The following is an 18,139-nucleotide window of genomic DNA, read 5'->3' on the forward strand; positions in this document are numbered from 1 at the left end:
TTCTTTTTATATAAGCTTAGCTAAATATAATATAAGTTAAGTTTAAAGAGAAAAAAATAATAAGAATAAAGAGTTCTTTATATAGCTTAATATTATATATATTATATTTAATAAGTATTATATTAGAATTAATCTCTTTTTCTTTTATATTATGGCCTTAATTTTTAATTCGGATTTCTATATAAGATATATTAAGGCTAATTAGCTAAAGAAATATATAATTCTAGCTTTTATAAATATAAAGAAATTTTGGAAATATTATAAAAATTAAATTATTTCTTTACTATTAAATAATAATATTTTTTTCTTATATAATAAAGAGCTATTTTAAGATCTATTAGTACTTGACTTCTTTAATTAGATTATTTAATCTCTTTATTTAGTTATATAACCCGCAAATAAAAATAAATATAAGAATTATAACTTCTAGGAATTATATAATATTAGTAAATAAGGAGCCTTAGCTTAATAGAATGAGAATATATAAAGGAAATACTAGTTAAAGCTTTTATTTATAGCTATTAATATTCTCTTAATTCCTTTAATAAATAATAAGCCAGAAAGAGTTTTTTTAGAAATATATTATATAATAAGCTAAAATAGAAAATAAATAGAAATAGAGATAATAGAGATTAGAGAATATTTAAAGTATTAGAAAAGAACTAGAATCTTATAAACTTTCTTTAAAACTAGCTAATTTAAAAGAAATATATATTCTTTAAAACCCTTATATAATTAGAGAACCTTTTAGATATTATCTAAATTTTCTAAATTTCTAAGCTATAACTCTTATTTAAAGGCTATCTTTTCTGCTTTAACTTTCTTTTTCCTTTATTAATATTACTATTACTTATATAAGAACCTCTTGCTTTTTTTTACTTTTTATAATTATATTAATTATATAATAATATATTAAATAATTTAGTCTCTAGTAATAATTCCCCTATATAGCCTTCTATTTCTAGTAATAGGTCTCTTATATAGTCTTTTGCTTCTAGTTCTGGCCTTATAAACCCAAACTAGTAATAAGCTTTTAATTTTAAATTCTATTTATTATATAATAGCTAATATCTTTAAAAACTTATTTCTTTTATTATTTTTAGTACTAGTAATACTTTTAATTTTGGTATAAACTAGCTTCTTTTTTAAGGCTAATAAATAATAGATATTATAGGCTAATAACTTGCTTTCTTTATATAATACCTTACTTTTTATTATATAATAAAGCTAACTAAAGTATAGTATTATAATAATTAATAATAATAAGCCCTTATTTTTCCTGGCCAGAATATAATTATTAATTCAAATTATATTATAATTAGTTAAGTTCTTATATAATAATAGTTCTATATTAATACTTTTCTTATTTAATAAAAAGAAATTAATATAATAGCTATTTCTTATATTATATATACTTATATAAGATTTAATAATACTATTTTTCCTAAATATATCCAGATTATAAATATATAGGATAGTTATTATAATAATTACAAGTGGCCAGATTATACTATAAGCTATTATTAGAAAGGAAATAATAGTAGTAATAATAGTAATAGAGAGATTAGTATAAGAAGTTATAGAGGATATAGTAAATATAGTAGATATAATAGAAGTAATAGGAGTAGCTATATAAAATAAGAACAAATTATATAATATAGTATAGTAAAAAAGACTTCTTATAGTAGTAGAATTACTTGCAATAGTACTATGGCTTAATAAAGGCCTTTCTAAGGCTATATAATGATTTTTAGCCTTTTAATAGTATAATTAATGGAAGTCTTTATAAAATAACGAGAATCTACAGGGATTAGCTCGCTTAGGAACGATTAGAACATTCTATTACCGCCCGTTCCAGACCCCTGGAACGAATCGGCAGAAACCGATTGGTCCGGAATATCGCCAAGCCTGACACCGTGACGTGTCTTCAAAATTGGGATTAGCGCGGTTTGACGGTCCGACGAGCCCCCTGAAGCGAAGTGCCGAGTGACGTCTCGTTTTGTTCGGACTGACGTCTACTGATCCACGTTTCGGACCGTTCGCTTTATTAGACTCCGGCGTGGACACGACCTTGCTCAATATCTAGCAAGCTGCAAAAATCTGGGGAACATAAATGTGTGGACTGGTATTCCCTTTTGCACAGATTGTCACACATCTATCATCCTCACACATCCCCCATCCTCACAAATCCATTATCCTCACTCCAACGACAAGTCGCTGGCAGCGTCAATTCGACAGCAAACAGTACTACCCAAAAAACTAAAACAGAAAAAGGTTTGGGTAGCCAAGTAAAGTATGAATTATACTTTCTTCGTGCTTCGTAATACTTGTCTTTCCTCGCAAATTAAATGGCTGCGATAACCTAGACTATATACCAATGGCTCAATTTCAGAATTCCAGCAACGTTACAACTGTTCCGTTCTACAAACATGTATTTATCCGCCGATACTAGCGCCCTCCTCCGTCGTATCACGCGCCTCGAGGATATCCAGGAGATCCATAACATCATGGGCCGTCGAGCATATCTGCATTCTGCCGGGCGTCATGACCGTGAGATCGAGGAACTATGGAGTACTAGAGATGATGTCGTATTTGAAGCCGAAGACATGGGTGCCTGGGCCAAACTCTCCAGCATCAAGAAGAGTTATGTCAACGGCAATCCCTTTCGTAGTGGGACCAAGGGTTTGATGATTGAGCATACCCTCACTACTCCAGTCATCGAGATTGCCGAGGACGGCCAGACGGCGAAGGGTGTGTGGGTTTCTCCTGGTCACGAAACCTTTCCCGTGGCTGAGGGGCCGCTAAAAGCGCATTGGTCGTGGGGACGATATGCTGTTGACTTCCGAAAGGAGGACGGCAAGTGGAAGATCTGGCACCTCCATGTTCTTACGACATTCCGCACTCCCTTCGGACAGGATTGGGCAAAACAGCCACTAAAAGACCGGATTATCTACCGGAGGAGGGCCAACCTCAGGACTCAATCGGTGTTGCTGACAGAGGAGTGTCTTTCAACGAACCGTATCATCCAGATCGTGCTCCCAAGTACCAACCCATCCCTCCGGATGCGTACAGGACCTGGGCAGATACTTTCAGTGCTACCGACTTTTACGAGCACCCAGCTTGATGCCTTCATTCTATTTAATTGTTTGCGACGCCAGTGTGAGGTGGATCAGAATTAGGATATGAGATTATACTTATCAACGGGAGGGGCATAAGAGCGACAGAAGTGGAGACAGCTAGATGATAAGCTTGAAAAAATGGTACATGAATGATACTGGTTGTTATTTCAATGCCCTCTTAATTAAATACGACTTTCCTTCTGCCCCTCTTCCGTCTCCTCAATTTCAAAAACATACTTAACCCCACTCGCCTTCCCATCCTTTGAATTCTTCAGCGCCTTCTCTAAACCATCCAATCCGCCTTCCACCACCTGAAACGGACGCGTCATAAACCACCCCCCAGCCAACCGCCAGCAATATTCCGAAAATGCACAAACCCGAAATCCTTATACCCTTTGCTCACACCTCCTACTGAGGTGGTGTGCTTATAATCCGTCTTATTCCTCACTCTCTCTCTCTTCTCCTTCACCTTCTCTCCCGGCTTCTTTATCATCCATCGCTTTCCGAATCACGCCTTTATCGAAGAGGCAAAGCGAAAAGGGGGGAGAATATAGTCACGTGATAGCGGCGTAACGATCCCCCGCCTTCACATAAATCCTCACGGCGTTCCCGAAATGCTTACCAAGGTCGTTGTTCTCATTGCTATCCTATCGATACATCCGAGTGAAGTTCCAATCGGTTGCATCAGCTGATTAGGCTGCCAAAAAATATCCCTGCAGCTGAAGCCGGTTGCGTTGCATGTTCGTCATCCCCCACGCAACCTTAAATTCTCGCCTTCCAAGAAAAAGATCTTAAATCAACGTCCGCGCATCATCGTGACCAAATCCTTCCTCAGACAAATCCATCGTGATATCGATTGCGAAGCAGCTATGACGCTCATTCCAGCAGACACAAAGGATGCGAAGGGACCTCAGCGCCCCCCAGCAATGCCCACGACAAATCCCTTTCCGAACCCAATCCTCGTGCCGGAGTTCAATCATCCAGATCTTCCACCATACTCCGAGACCGATACAGCATCGTATACTCGTGAGCTCCCGCCTCCACCTCCTCCTCGGGCTCAGCCGCCTTCCCAGAAGATCCCAGAATCAAACGCCATAAACGCACACAGCGAGGTCCACATCACGGGACCATTGCATGTTCTCGGGTATTTTGACACCTACCTTCACCAGTCCGGGCTGTTGAAAGTTATGTGAATTAGGTGCTAACAGTGGTTGAATAGATCAGTCAAGTCATCTTCCAACATCGAGCTCTCAAACGGAATCGAAGTTGATGGCAAGGTTTCCTCATCTTCCCATGTCACATTATCCAACAACGTTATTGTGCACGAGAAAATCGATAGTAGCGGCAAGATCACGTTGTTTGAGGGCGTCAAGGTAGACGGAAAATTAGCGGCGCGTGGATCGGTTGATTTGCGGAATGGCGTCAGTGTTGGGGACAAAGTTGATGGTAAGTTGGTTGTTTGTAGTATTGGTGCTTCTGCACGCAAAATATCTCTCGAGCCGGAGATTTTAAGAACATTGATTGACATTATACAGCTAGCGGCTCTGTTACTATAGATGGAGGAGAGTTGGGTGTCAAAATCACAGGCAAGATCTCCGCTAGTGGCTCAGTGGATATTAGAGGCAACGTGCAGGTTGGCGGGGATATAAACTGCAGTGGCAAGGCTTCGATTCGATTTCACGAGAAGGGCGTCGCCAACATTGGGGGCAAGATCACTCCAAGTGGCGGAACCACGATTGAAGGTGACGTGATATTTGAGTGAGTTCTTCGAGGCGGGCTTTGCCATGTTACGCTTTTATAAAGGAGAGAGCTAACATGGACGATAGGAAGGATCTATATCTCTCGGGTGCACTCACCATCAATGGCCAGTTACATTGCAAGGGGGATTTCGAGGTTAAGGGGAACGTCTCTCTGAAGCCTGGTAGTAACTTGATAGTTGACGGGAAAAGGACTATTCATGGGAGCTTGAAGGAAGTGAAGTAAAACGAAGATACCCCGACTGTAGGACACGAACCCGAACTACCGTTCACCTCAGACTTTGCTTTTTTGTAGTTTGCAATTAAAGGTGATGTCAATTCAATTTCCATTGAGGTTCTCTGCGTGGCTTTCGTTACGTGTAAGTGATGTATTATAGCAGCCCACTTTACAAAGTTCAATCTCAACGGACGAAAAAGAGAAACGCCTCAAGCCCATCCTTTCCCCCGACGCTCCCCTAAACATTTAAAATATATATAGAGGTTTCCAACTTGAAGCCCCGCCGTGCGGGTGTTGAGGAACGACTATCACATCTGTAGAAAAACTCGTCAGCCTATCCTCTTTCCCACTGACCGTGGGTAATCCAACTTCTCTCCTCAAGCATTGCTTTTCTCGAGATCCTCCGCTATCTTGCTTGAAATAGGCCACGTGTTCTCGAGTATCCTGTCCTGCGGCCTCCACCAGCAAGTGATATCCAATGCCAGCAAAATTGATCGACCACTTACAATTACCCTTTGCGGGAACTGCCAGCTTCAATTGGCAAATTCAACTTTGGGAAGATCATAGTCGTGCCGCTGTTCACAAGAACACCGAGCTTGCCTTCGGTCTCTGCACTGACACTCTTTACAGCTGCCGCAATTGACTCAAAGGACAACACGTCAAAAGTCAGAACGGTAACGCTCGGTACTTTAGCGAGGGGCTGAGAAATCTTTAGTAGTGTTCAAACTGTGGCAAAGCCGTGGCACCCTTTCTTGTGGAAGCGTCAGTGAGGGCTGCACTGATTCCTCCAGCAGAGCAACAGTTGATGAGGTCAGTTTTCCGGGTTAATGCCATTTGAAAGGCAAAATCTGAGAAGACAGCTGAGTGAAGAGCGACGAGAGACGAGTTGATAGGTATTATTTCTTTGCAAATCTGAGCTGATAATAAGGAAAACCTGAGCTTAGAAACCGCCAAACGCAAGTATTAAGAATAATAAGGAAACGATGTTCGATTTATATCAAAATATATATAAGTCCGTACTACATTTCTTGGAGTTGGACTTTTACGTGAAAAGCTTCTGCTTCAAGATCAGGAAGAGAAAGTGTCGGGCGCTGCGGTCTCCGTGGTCTTGACTTTGGCCAACTGTACAGTACTGGCGAATGTGAGACCGCAAGGCGACATATGGAAGGACTTTGCAAAATAGTCAAGCTCAGGGGCGGACTGGCGATCTTCCGGGGTGCTTTTGGCAAGAAGTTTTGCATGAAAATGCTCAGGCGAGTAGTGGCCATTGCACGTATTTGATTTTGCAGGACATTGAACGGCCTAACTCCCACACAGATGCGATATTGGAATGGCATTGCACACTTGTTCAGGACCCACATTTTTCAGTGATCCTCTTTCGCAGCCACTCATACATTATCCAGACCAAAGCTGTGGGTCATACAAAGAAACACTACCATGTTCGAACCTGAAGACTTTCTCGATAATATAAATGAGAATCTGGCGGCTGCATGTAGAGTCATGAAGAGATTCTGTTCCCGGTCAACCTTGCGATGGAAACTCAGCGTATGTTCACCCTGGGAACTGGGTGGGACGCTGTGGCTTCAGTCATGTATCGCCTTCTCAATATAAATTGACTGGCTCGCTTTGTGAAGCAATACGTCTCGGCCTGTTCTTGTCTTACTATGCTTTCTTGAAGTGGCAAGACATGAGGTTACCTTATCTTCACTTTCTTTCTGCGTACAAGAATAAACCCCTCAACCTTGCGCTTATGGGGGGCTTCCCGATGCTGATTATGCTTTGGCTTCTGATGATTGGAGGTATTTTAATATTTGACACCTCTGATAACATGTGGCTGAAAAGTTCTTTGTAGGAACACCTTGAGACGTGTCACGTAGAATTATCAAACGGCCTACTGAGTACGAAGATCACGGCATAAAGTGACGGGATTACAGGGCATTTGTGCTTTACAGCACTTTGGTGTCTTTTTTTAGCGTACTCGGTCACTAAATTACCCTATAATTCTAGGCCGTTGCCCTAAAAGCACGCTAGAAAGCGGGAGCTAGGGGTACCACACCTTTTTAGGGCTCCTCCCCTGTACTTACAATGAACACCTCGCTAAAGAGCCCTATAGTAACTACCTATTTAGCGTCCAAGCACTATTATTGCTCTGCCAGCAGCACTATTTACCCCTGAAAACTTCGCATGCCTTGCGAATGTCTTATAGCGCCTCTTGAGATCCGCTTAGGGCATATGGCCTGGAGTTATAGGGCCTTACAGCGGGCTCAAGCCACTAAATTGTATCCTGAGGGGTGCCAAGGGTCCAAATGCCCTGTAATCCCGTCGCTTTATGCCGTGATCTTCATATATTGAGGTCTTTCATGTGGATTAGTCTATTGCATAACCAGCCACGGAAGCTCATTGTTAGTGTATCAAAAAATAATCAAGGCTAATTAATTAGAATTAATTATAATTAAGTATGATTTGATTAGCTTGATTTTTATTATAATTAATTATAATTATTATATAATAATATAAAAGTATACTTTCTTAGGCATTTTTAAAGATTATTAAATAACTAATAGTTATATGAATAAAATATAAATAAAATCTATAAAGCATATATAAGAGTATAAAATTAGTCTAAATCTAAAATAACAAACTAGTTTTTGCTATATGGTACTAGTTATATAGTACTATTATATATAATTTAGTATATGGCCAGTATTTCTTTAGTCTGGCAAATAGCCTTTAGCTTAATTCAAGCTCTTTACTACTACTATAATATTACCTTATCTTAATAGTTTTCTTTTTTAGAAATCTCTTTCTCTTTTCCCTTTTTATTTTCTTCTTTTCTTATTTCTTCTTCCTTAATTACTATAAGGATTTATTTATAGTTCTTTTATTAGTAGCAAGAAATTACTAGAAATTAAGAAGGTTCTAGTGCCTTTGACTTCGCTTACTAATTAGCGCTAGGCCTGGTTTAGTAAAGAGCGCCTTTAGTAATACCGAATACGGCTAGCCTAGACCTTATTTTAGCCTTATCTCGGCTTCCGAAGCTCCAGAGTCATGTGCGTAGTCACGTGATAAATCTAATTAATTATCTTTGATTATCTTTGATTATCTTTGATTATCTTTGATTATCTTTGATTATCTTTGATTATCTTTGATTATCTTTGATTATCTTTGATTATCTTTGATTATCTTTGATTATCTTTGATTATCTTTGATTATCTTTGATTATCTTTGATTATCTTTGATTATCAAATTAGCTTGATTTTAACTTGATTTGATTTGAGTAGGGGGGTCTAATAAAATCAAACCTAATTATTTGACACACTGCTCATTATTAATCCGTCTTGTTGTTATGAAGTATAGACGAGCAAGATGCTAGAAAAGCACCCAAATTTCCATCCGTGCAATTATTTTTTAACTACTCAACTTGTGAAGTTATTCTCCAAGGCGAAAGAGTGAGGGCCCAGTTCAGCTAGGGGCTTTCACCGTGATAGAAAAGATCGATGCAGCTCCTTGTCGCTCGTACTCCGCAATCCTGGGCTCTCCCGTGTCGACACCGTAGCCGATTGGTGACTCGGAACGAGAACTTCGATTTCATTTGCTCTTTTACCGATGCCCATAGGAAGGGGTAAAATTTGATATACCCTCGTAAAGCTATTAATGCTATAGCTAGTATGTCAATTAATTCTATAAAGTATAGGAAAAAAGTAGAATTATATAGAGCCTTAATCAAAAGCATATAAGTCTGGCATTAATAAAATTAAGATTTATTAATTCTGTAAATTTATTTATTTTACTATATAATTACAAATATATTATAATTTCATGCTTATATTATAATACTATAAATTTATAAAGAATTTCTTATAAAGAATTAAAAAACCTTAAATATATTATATATAATAATCGAATTAAGTATTAAAATTAATTATAATAAAGTATTAAATTAATTAAATTGCAATTTAATTCAAATTATAATAAATTTATAAAGAAGTAATATTATTGAGAATATTTAAAGACTTATTAAAAGGCAATAGTAATATTACTATATTTACTCTTTACTTAAAATCATAATTTTGCTTTAGTTAAATTATAAGGTTTTTAATACTAATTAGCCTTATTTTCTATATATATTATATCTAAGAGATTTTTTTTTGAAAATTAATAATATTATAAAAATTAAATCTGGTAATAGAGATATTAATAGCTTTATAATACTAATGGTTTTATTGGCTAGATTAAAGCAGCGGGTGGAGAGGGTACTTCAAGTTCAAAGATAACAGAACAGGGTATATCAAATTTTGCGCCCCACAGGAGCGTCAGCTCCAATTAATTTCTTTTAGTCGTCCCGCAGTACCCGCAAGAAATACCAGCTCCATCTTCTCACAAATCAATCAAATAGAAAGGTTCTCCAACCTGCTAACATGCTCGCAACGATCTAGGAAGCATTTGTGGATAGATTCACCATGCCGTCCTTTCTGACCATCATCGTCACGCTTCTCTTTGTCTACTGTTCCTCGCTCGTGTACCGCCTCCTCGTCAACCTGTTCGATGCCAGGAAGTCGGGCCTTCCGTACGTTATCATCCCATGGGACCAAAACAATCTCTTCTGGTTGGTGGTGGGTGTCCCACTGCGCCCTTGGTTAAAGAGGAACCTGCCAAAATGGGCCTACGACCGGCTGTCCCTTACAATTTACGGATTCGAATTCCACGAAGGGCTTCGCCCATTTGAACAGCATGCCGCCCCTCAGGGGAACGACAAGTCGTATGCGATCGTCACTGTCGGTGCCTTCGAAGTCACCACCCGAGATCCGGAGATTGTAGCTGAGGTCCTCCGTCGACCAAGAGATTTTATGCAGGTGGACCTCTCAGGGCTCTTTATGGGGAAGTTCGGGCCCAATGTCCTAACCAGCAATGGCGATTCTTGGGCGAGGCAGAGGAAGGTTGTCGCTGGTGTGATAAATGAGCGCATCTCGAGAACAGTTTTTAGCGAGAGCATTCACCAGACTGGGGGGCTTCTGGACGAAGTCGTTGGAGATGGTAATGCAGCCGAAACTGACCGCATCTTCGACATGATGAGGAAAATCACCATCAACGTTCTCAGCGGGGCCGGCATGGGCACTTCGGTAGAGTGGAATGACCACGGAAACGAGAAACCGAGACCCGGTTCCAAAATGACATACATCGAAGCCATCAAGCATATCATCCGAGCTATCGTCGGTCCCATTATCCTGCCACAGTGGTTTCTGGCAAACTACCCCAGCTGCCTACCTGGTTATAAGACTTTAAACTCGCTCGGCTACGCCATGTTGGAATTTCCAATACATACGAGGAACATGCTGAACGAAGAGCGCCAGAGAATCGCTTCCACCCACGGGGAAACCAGGAGCAACATATTGTCACAATTGCTGCATGCCTCAGATCCAGGCGATGGGAGGCTGAAAGATTCCAAGGCTTTATCTGAGGACGAGATGGTGGGCAACCTCTGGATCTTCACCGCGGCTGGGTTCGACACAACAACCAACACGCTTGCATATGCACTACTCTTACTATCACGATATCCAAAGTGGCAAGAATGGGTATTCGAGGAGATTGACAGTATCATGCCAATGAACAGCTCGGCGGGCTTGGACTACGCCTCCATATTTCCCCAAGCAACCCGCGTCCAAGCTTTGCTCCTCGAAGTTCTGCGCCTTTTCACCCCTACTATCCACATTCCAAAGCAGAACAAAGCCCCGCAGAAAATTCAAACCTCTCGAGGTTTGTTCTACATTCCGCGCAACAGCACGATCTATCTGAATACCGTCGGGCTGCACATCGATCCCGCAGTTTGGCGGAACCTCAACCTCGCCGAGAACGAAGAGAAGAGTGAGACCGATGAGCTCGAATTCCGACCGACACGCTGGCTCGTCAACCCGCCTGCAGAAAGTCTGCAAATCTTCAAGCCACCCAAGGGAGCTTACGTGCCTTGGTCTGCTGGGCCTAGAGTGTGTCCCGGTCAGAAAATGGCGCAGGTGGAGTTCACAGCCATCTTTCTGAAGCTATTCCATAAGCATCGGATTCACGCTGTTCCCTTAAAAACCGCCACTGGGGAGTTGGAGACAAGAACTGAGGTAGAGAGCAGGCTTGATGCGAGGATGAGGGATAGTATTAGTTTGCTGACTCTTCAGATGAATGATATATATGACGTTGAGGAAGGGAAGGATAAGGGGTTGAAACTTAGATTGAGTAAGAGACAGTAGCGACGTATTGCTTCAATGGAATTCATCGATGAAGTAAAATAGTCAGAGGTCGACGCATCTGAAATTTTCCTTGTACCCTCAGTGGCTTGCTCTTTCCATCCCTCAACGGTCAATCTTCTCCATTACACTTTTGCTTCCTAGCCATGCGTCGCACAATTCCCTATCAATACACTCCTCGTGAAAACTGCATTGACCCCGCTCCCATTGCAACCACCTCCTCGCCATACTTCCCTCCTCACCTCTCAAAATGCCAACAGCCAAATCCAACCCATCCGGTCGTTTATTACACCAGTAAGAAATTGTGGCACCACATTTGCCACAGAAGCTGCGACATGTATCCGGAGAGGACCAGTGGTGCTTCAACGTCAACCCTGGATTGGAGTTTGAGTCGGAAGAAGCATGGCCATATGTCAGCGGCTTCACTTTCTGCTTGGAGGATGATTCGTCGATGAGGGCCGGAGCATTGGCGTTGAATATGCTTGTTGGTGGAATCAAGGCAAAGGGTACCATTGAAACACCGGAGGTCAAGCGGCAGGAGCGACAGGCGCAGAAGTATGCGAGATATTTGGTGGGATCGGTGGGAGCTTGACGAGGGACTTCATCGCTGGGGTTCGAAGAATAATTTGCGCGTTTGATTAGGAGAGAAACGCCTTCGCAATGGCACTTGGCTGTGAGATATGAATCTTCCTTAGGAGGCGGGGCATCGCCGATAGACTTCTTGGGGAGGGAGAGAACAGAGGCGTGTGAAAGGTCGAACGAGTCTGGTTCATGATCTAGGCCCGCGGCAGCTGACCATGTTGGGATGGAGCGGCCATTCAGGTTGAGGAGAATAGGAACCAGTCCCCCGTCAACGGTGTCAAGAACAAAGTCATGGCGTGAGACCTTAACGATATCTCTTGGCTGGGTGGCATTGTTGCGACTTAGTTCGATTATTCCTCCCAGACTGAACCACTCGTTCTGTTTCTGGTTGTAAACGAAACACGGACAGCCACAAGTAGAACAGAAGTATCGTGTGATTATTCCAGAGCTTTGGTAAGCTGTGAGCTTGGAGTGAGTGTCTTTGGAAGGAGATGAGTTGAGTGCTGGGAAGACTGCTCCCAGAGAGCCTGTCGTTTGTCGACATGGGTTGCAATGACATATCTCCAAGCTCAGCGGAAATTCTAAGTTAAACAGAAGGGCCCCAGGCTCTGAAATAGAGCCACATAGGCATTTGAGCTTAGCTGAAGATGTTGATGCCACGATGAAGTGGTTTAATGAGGTCTGGCGGAGAAGTGGGGTTAGCGAAGATCAAGTACGAAAGGTTGAAGTTGAGCAGTATTCACCTTCGATCCGGGAAGCTATCTGATTCAAATTTATATCCTCCCAACAGTCCGTTATGCACAACAGTTAATTGTATCAGGGCTACCTTCGTCATCTGCGGGGTTGGCGATAGTAATATGGTGTGGTGTTTGGGAAAGCTGCATGACGTAGAATACGAGCTCCCCTCACTACCCCTGCTTGTGCCACACCCCGACAGGGCCAAATAACGCAACCTGAATCAACGAATCATATGATATTATGGCAAAGAGAAGAACTGGCGCTTAATCGTCCGCAAATTAATCTTCCTACTCAAGTGCTATGGATATTCTACTCTATCAATTTCATCTTGCTTAGTGACTGAATATGCCTGTGAACTCTACACATTGATTGGAAAATACAAGTGGCGGTCATGTGCATAAAGCAACAAACTTCTCATAAACATTTATCGTAACACCCTTGCGGCCCTTCGTTTGGATTTTGCCCTTTTTGGCTTCATTTCTGAGACTTCGATGATAGGCACCATGCTACACTCAACGAGCTCTGAAATTAACACCAAAGATTCTTTCCTTTGCGCTCTTGTCGAGATTGACGCAAGGGGATAGAGTTTATCAAATTGCTCCGTAAGAGAGGCTTCTCTGGTACCTCAGAAGGAGCCAGTCCTCGTCTAAATATCCTTTCATGTACCTGCCTTGCTTCTTTGTCTTAGTTTTGTTCAATTCGGAAGCACACTTGAGTACACACCTCACATATCAATTCTTTGAGCTTGTGCCTGTAGTGGTACTAGTAGATACCTATTGTGAGTGTCCTTTGTTGAGGAAAACAAGAGCGTTGTCCCCACCGGATTCGCTCAGGTCAGACCTGCTGTCAAAGGGAGATTAGGGACAATACCATTGTCGCGATACCAAATTTCTTTATGTTTGGACCGAACAATTAGTAGTCAGATTAAACAGACTTAAGTTAATGGATATAATACCATCAATTGACTCCTTTTCAGCTGTTTTCTCATCACTCAAGTCATCTTCTGGGAACATTGCTCTTACTCACAAGTATCAAACTCAGGTCAAACATAGCCAGGAACCTAGATCCGACGACACCACAGACAAAATGCACAACCAAATCATTTCTGCCAAGGCCGGGTTGGTCAATAGTCAGGCCACCGAGGTTACTGAACTCGTCAACAGAGATGGCAATATATGCAGCAAATGTGGTAGAAATTTTACCGGAGCTACAAATACTTGCCAGTGCTAAAGCAAATCCGGTCTAGAGTTGCTACAAACTTGGTGCGAGGAATAGATATAGCAGCCAATTCATTCCATATAAAATTTTTGAAGCACCTGATTACCTGTGAATAATGATTGAAAATAAATGTGACGCTCAAAACGGGTGCTGAGGTCACCTGTTTATCCACCCTGAATTGCGGTCCCAAGCTTTTCTTCTTGCTTTGTTCCTCTCCCCTACCTTTTCGGGGTATTGAATCAGAAAGTGCAGTCATATGCAACCGCCTGTAAGATACAAGACTGAGATGAAGTCTCTTCTGTAAGGTGACTGTGAAAGTTGAGGCCATTGTACCGGAGTTTATCGGGGGTTTAGCACACACGGAAAGGCATCCTTCGAACATGGTATTTGAAGAGCTGTACTGTCCGGATCGAGATCCATCACCCTGCAGATCCCTTTAGCTGCAGAATATCGTTCTTCTGAAGCCAATTGGTGTGTTGTTCTGCACCTATTGTTCAGAGCGCCAAGTGCTGATGGAGAAGGCGGAAATCCAAGGGCAGAGCTTTTGGAGGGCTTGGAGGACTTGGAGAAGTTTAAATTTGACGTTTTATGATAATTGCATATTACTTAATCACATATTCAACTGGAAGAAGTCAACATTGCAAAAATATCCCAATTGAAATCCGTCTCAAGTATACTGTATGTACAAAACCCTCCCACTACAAAACCAATACCTAAACAGGACTTGTATGGACGTACTTAACTTCCCCACCCACCAGACGTATCTCACAACTTTGCTGATAATTTCCCAAACTGTTGAACACACAGAGCATATCCACACTCCCACCCGTCTCGTCAATTACATATCTTCTATCTTCATTACTCTTCGCACTGCCTCTATATGGCAAACTCCCACCACACGGTTTCGTCAGCTTACTCCCCTCAACAATCTCAAATTGCCTGCCTCAAGGGATCGTGTCCGCAGCCTTGGAATTTGTCCACATATCGAGGTATGCATCCCCGGCATGCTTCAGCGTCTCTCTGCTTGCTAGCGTTCCGGTAACTGGACTCCAGACAGGCTGTAGGATAAGTCGGTCAGTCAGTCATTAGTTGAGGATATATTTGAACTGACTCCCAAATTTTCATAAGCGCTGACTGGCAGCGGCTGACTTATCCTACAGCTTAACTCCAGTCTTCGGCTTTGATTCATGAGAGTTTCAAACTCGCGTTGAAGAATAGTGACCCGGTTGTAGCAGCAATTGTATCCACCATCGCAATCGTGCCTGTGTCGTTCCCGTAATGGCGGATCTGAGTTGCGAGAACATAGGGGGAAAACTAAAACGACCCCCCCCCCCCGCCTGGCCAAGTATCGAATAGGAGTAGTAATAGATTTTAGAGTTTTAACAATGCCTAATTCGTTGCTTGTATATACTTAAGCCTTTCTCTCAAATTAGATTTCTTAATATAGGTATAAGGAAGTTTATATATAAGAGCTCTAGTTTTAGAGCATGAGATAAGTAAGGCAATTATTATATACGAGAAGAAAGTTCCAGATACTCAATCGCTAAATTTTCAGGCTCTCTTAAGGTCGATACCCCTAATTAATACCCGGAGAGGTATTACGTTATATTTTCCCATTTTACTAGAGGTTAAGAGGAAATAAGTATTGCTCTATACTATAAAACCCTAAATGTTTAATTTTTTTTTAACTAATTGCAATACCAAATTTGTCTTGGAAATTCGCAATAAATCCACAATAACGTGCTAGAGAATGCAATACGCGTATTTGGTGCTATTATATATTAATTTATATATATTAGTGTATATAAAGTGATATATACGGGCACCTGCCACTGTTTGCTAATTTCGGTTAGTATAGCCCCCAATCGATACCCCTAATGGGCGAGTCGTTTTAGTTCTTCCCGTTTTTGCAAGTATAAAGAGCAAACTAATAACGCAAAACTTTGCTGACCGCGTATGCTAGCTTAGGACAACGTATCTATTGCGGAGGTATTTATAGTCCCTCTCTTTGCACCTCTTTTAGCTAATTGTTAACATAGTCTCTATCCTCTTTCGGGCAACCCTCGTTTGATTCTCATCTCGAGGATAATGAAGATGCGGTTGAATAGCAAAGGCAGCAAGAGACGAGCATGTTTAGACGACAACTACGGAATCATCCGCCGCTTCTCCGGTGTTGAAAAGGGCTACCGGGGCTTGTTAGGGGACCGAAGCTAGGATAGACTCGAGAATATAAACGTCTTTCAGCACATTCGATAATGTGGCCATATTTTGCCTCCATATAAGGGTTTCAGTCAAGATATATATTTGTTCTAGATTCCACGATCAGCAAACCACAACATTTCTAGATGTCCTCAGCATTCAGCACTCAGTCCATTCCCCTCCTGATTTGGCATACTCCTGGCTTTCCACAAAGTTCGACAGCGTGCACCTCCCGTATTCATCTCCGCCACAAAACTCCAGTGGCTGGACCGCATCATTCACCAATATTCTAACCATTTCCTCCTGAGTTCCGTTACATAGCATCTTCTCAACGTACGCCCGTGCCGAAAATGGCACCGTCTGGAAAGAAGTGTATCCCGATGTTTTGCTCGAATTTCGATCAGTTGCATTTAGCCCGCCTTTTACAACAGTTGAATTAAAGAGACCGAGCGCGGAGAAGATCGATGTCAACTGTGTATCGTGCGAGAAATCGGCGTACAGTGCCAACCCCAATGGGAATGTCGAGTTTGAAGAATCCAGGGCCGTGTTGGTTGAGGTGTGGTCGACAACCGCTGTGTTCGTTAAGCGGGCGAGAAGCTCATTTACCCAACCGACTCCTTGGGTGGGGCCTAGGCCGTTTCCTGGACCATTGCCAAAGTACTTGTCGAGGTCCTGCAGGAATTCGTACGACTCCCATTCATCATCTATGAAGAGGGAGCAAAAAGGCGAGATGGCACCATTCGGGGTCGCAACGGTCTCAAACGGACACATGTCCATAATGGCTACTGTGTCGTTGACGTTCAGGTTTGCTCCTGGCAGGTCCGCGTTCAGGCGAGCGGTTATCGGAGCCGCAAAAATATTGGTCCAAATTTGGTCCTGGTCGTCGCCGATAGTATCGAACGGGGTGTCATTCTCAAAGGCATTGCAGGTTTCAACTTTGAGGGTGTTGTTGCTGGTTTCGACCTTAGGAATAACAAGGATCGAATTAGCGGGAACTAGCTTGGTGGTTGCGCTCCTGTTGCTTGCTGCGGCATTGAAGCCTTGCGTAAAGTTCTGGGCAGACTCGATCACTCGTGCGCTTTCGGATGCTCTCACGAACGGAGCAGAAACATTGCCGAGGGCGCCGTACCGGTCGAAGAATTTCAACCCAGAGTTGACCAATTCTTGTTGTCCGAAATGCGTGAGATTATCCTCGCCCAAGATATAAGTAAAGTTCGTAAGAAAGTCATAGTTTGACGGCAGAGAGAGACTGGAGTTCCGCAAAGCTACTTGCGCTTTTGCAAGCGCAGTTTGGATACGCGCTGCATTTCCGGACGTAGGAAATCGTGCTCCGTGGCGGGAGAGGATTTGTGCAAAAGTAATTGAGCAGCCGGGAGGGGTATCGTCAGATCCATTGGTAGCTAGAGAAAAGAATGGCGATAGAGCTCCTAAGTTTTGCGTTATCAGAGGCTGATTCGAATAGCCCGTGATTGGATTATCATAGATTATAGAAGATTCTACTGGCAATACGCTAATATTCTATTAGCAAAGCGGTGACTTCGAAGGTTTAAGATTAGTCAAAACTTGCCAAGCGATGAATACCAGTGAAAATAGAATAGAATAGGAGCTGATCGATGGTATATACATAATGGCGTTATCGATACGGGCATAGAGCGTTTTGGGACGCGAAGACGCTCAAAATTGGATGATGCTCTGTTAGACTGTTCCCGCAACTTTTCTAGCTATTGCATTGTACAGACAAGTATAATATATATATTCGGGCCACAGTTGCATTAAACGTGCACATTCTGCCAGGTCAGAGGCGTTAAAATATAATTAAACATGAGCATGAATTAAGGTCGCTTAAGTGCAAGGTCAGGGTAGGCGCTTGACTATCGCTAACTTCATTATTTGATTATTGTTTCACGGTGAACGACTACAGCATTATGCAAAATAGATATTCGCAAGGCTGCCGTTGGTTCGTGCTCATTGGTACTGCAAAGGTTTCACAGCGAAGTGTGAGCTAGGACTCAACACTTGACTCCAATGAGGTCGAAACAGGATATCCTTGGTGAAGCCTTCAACAGTTCCAACGCT

The 18,139-nt window shown here is 42.1% G+C and overlaps 5 protein-coding genes across 5 annotated transcripts; 3 read left to right on the forward strand and 2 right to left on the reverse strand.

The window, feature by feature from the left end:
- The first annotated feature begins 2,058 nt into the window (after positions 1-2,058).
- On the forward strand, positions 2,059-3,293 carry K444DRAFT_612971 (uncharacterized protein). Its single transcript, XM_024880245.1, has 2 exons — positions 2,059-2,293; positions 2,393-3,293. The coding sequence occupies exon 2, from the start codon at positions 2,430-2,432 to the stop codon at positions 3,177-3,179; it is 750 nt and encodes a 249-aa protein (XP_024736815.1). The 5' UTR covers positions 2,059-2,293; positions 2,393-2,429; the 3' UTR covers positions 3,180-3,293.
- A 581-nt stretch (positions 3,294-3,874) lies between these two features.
- K444DRAFT_612973 (uncharacterized protein) lies at positions 3,875-5,321 on the forward strand. The gene is made up of 4 exons (XM_024880246.1): positions 3,875-4,263; positions 4,339-4,565; positions 4,655-4,877; positions 4,946-5,321. The coding sequence occupies exons 1-4, from the start codon at positions 3,989-3,991 to the stop codon at positions 5,100-5,102; spliced, it is 882 nt and encodes a 293-aa protein (XP_024736816.1). The 5' UTR covers positions 3,875-3,988; the 3' UTR covers positions 5,103-5,321.
- A 4,232-nt stretch (positions 5,322-9,553) lies between these two features.
- Positions 9,554-11,329, forward strand: K444DRAFT_529040 (cytochrome P450; the record flags this gene model as incomplete). Its single annotated transcript, XM_024874771.1, has 1 exon — positions 9,554-11,329. One exon carries the CDS (start codon positions 9,554-9,556, stop codon positions 11,327-11,329), a length of 1,776 nt encoding a protein of 591 aa, XP_024736817.1.
- Positions 11,330-11,380: 51 nt separating this feature from the next.
- K444DRAFT_722757 (uncharacterized protein) lies at positions 11,381-13,045 on the reverse strand (the record flags this gene model as incomplete). Its single annotated transcript, XM_024888566.1, has 2 exons — positions 11,381-12,549; positions 13,027-13,045. 2 exons carry the CDS (start codon positions 13,043-13,045, stop codon positions 11,432-11,434), a joined length of 1,137 nt encoding a protein of 378 aa, XP_024736818.1. The 3' UTR covers positions 11,381-11,431.
- A 3,106-nt stretch (positions 13,046-16,151) lies between these two features.
- K444DRAFT_652815 (acid phosphatase) lies at positions 16,152-17,689 on the reverse strand (the record flags this gene model as incomplete). Its single annotated transcript, XM_024885834.1, has 2 exons — positions 16,152-17,512; positions 17,645-17,689. The coding sequence occupies 2 exons, from the start codon at positions 17,687-17,689 to the stop codon at positions 16,223-16,225; spliced, it is 1,335 nt and encodes a 444-aa protein (XP_024736819.1). The 3' UTR covers positions 16,152-16,222.
- Between the last annotated feature and the right edge of the window lie 450 nt (positions 17,690-18,139).

The sequence above is a fragment of the Hyaloscypha bicolor genome, assembly GCF_002865645.1.
Source record: "Hyaloscypha bicolor E unplaced genomic scaffold K444scaffold_73, whole genome shotgun sequence".
NCBI classification, from domain to species: domain Eukaryota; kingdom Fungi; phylum Ascomycota; class Leotiomycetes; order Helotiales; family Hyaloscyphaceae; genus Hyaloscypha; species Hyaloscypha bicolor.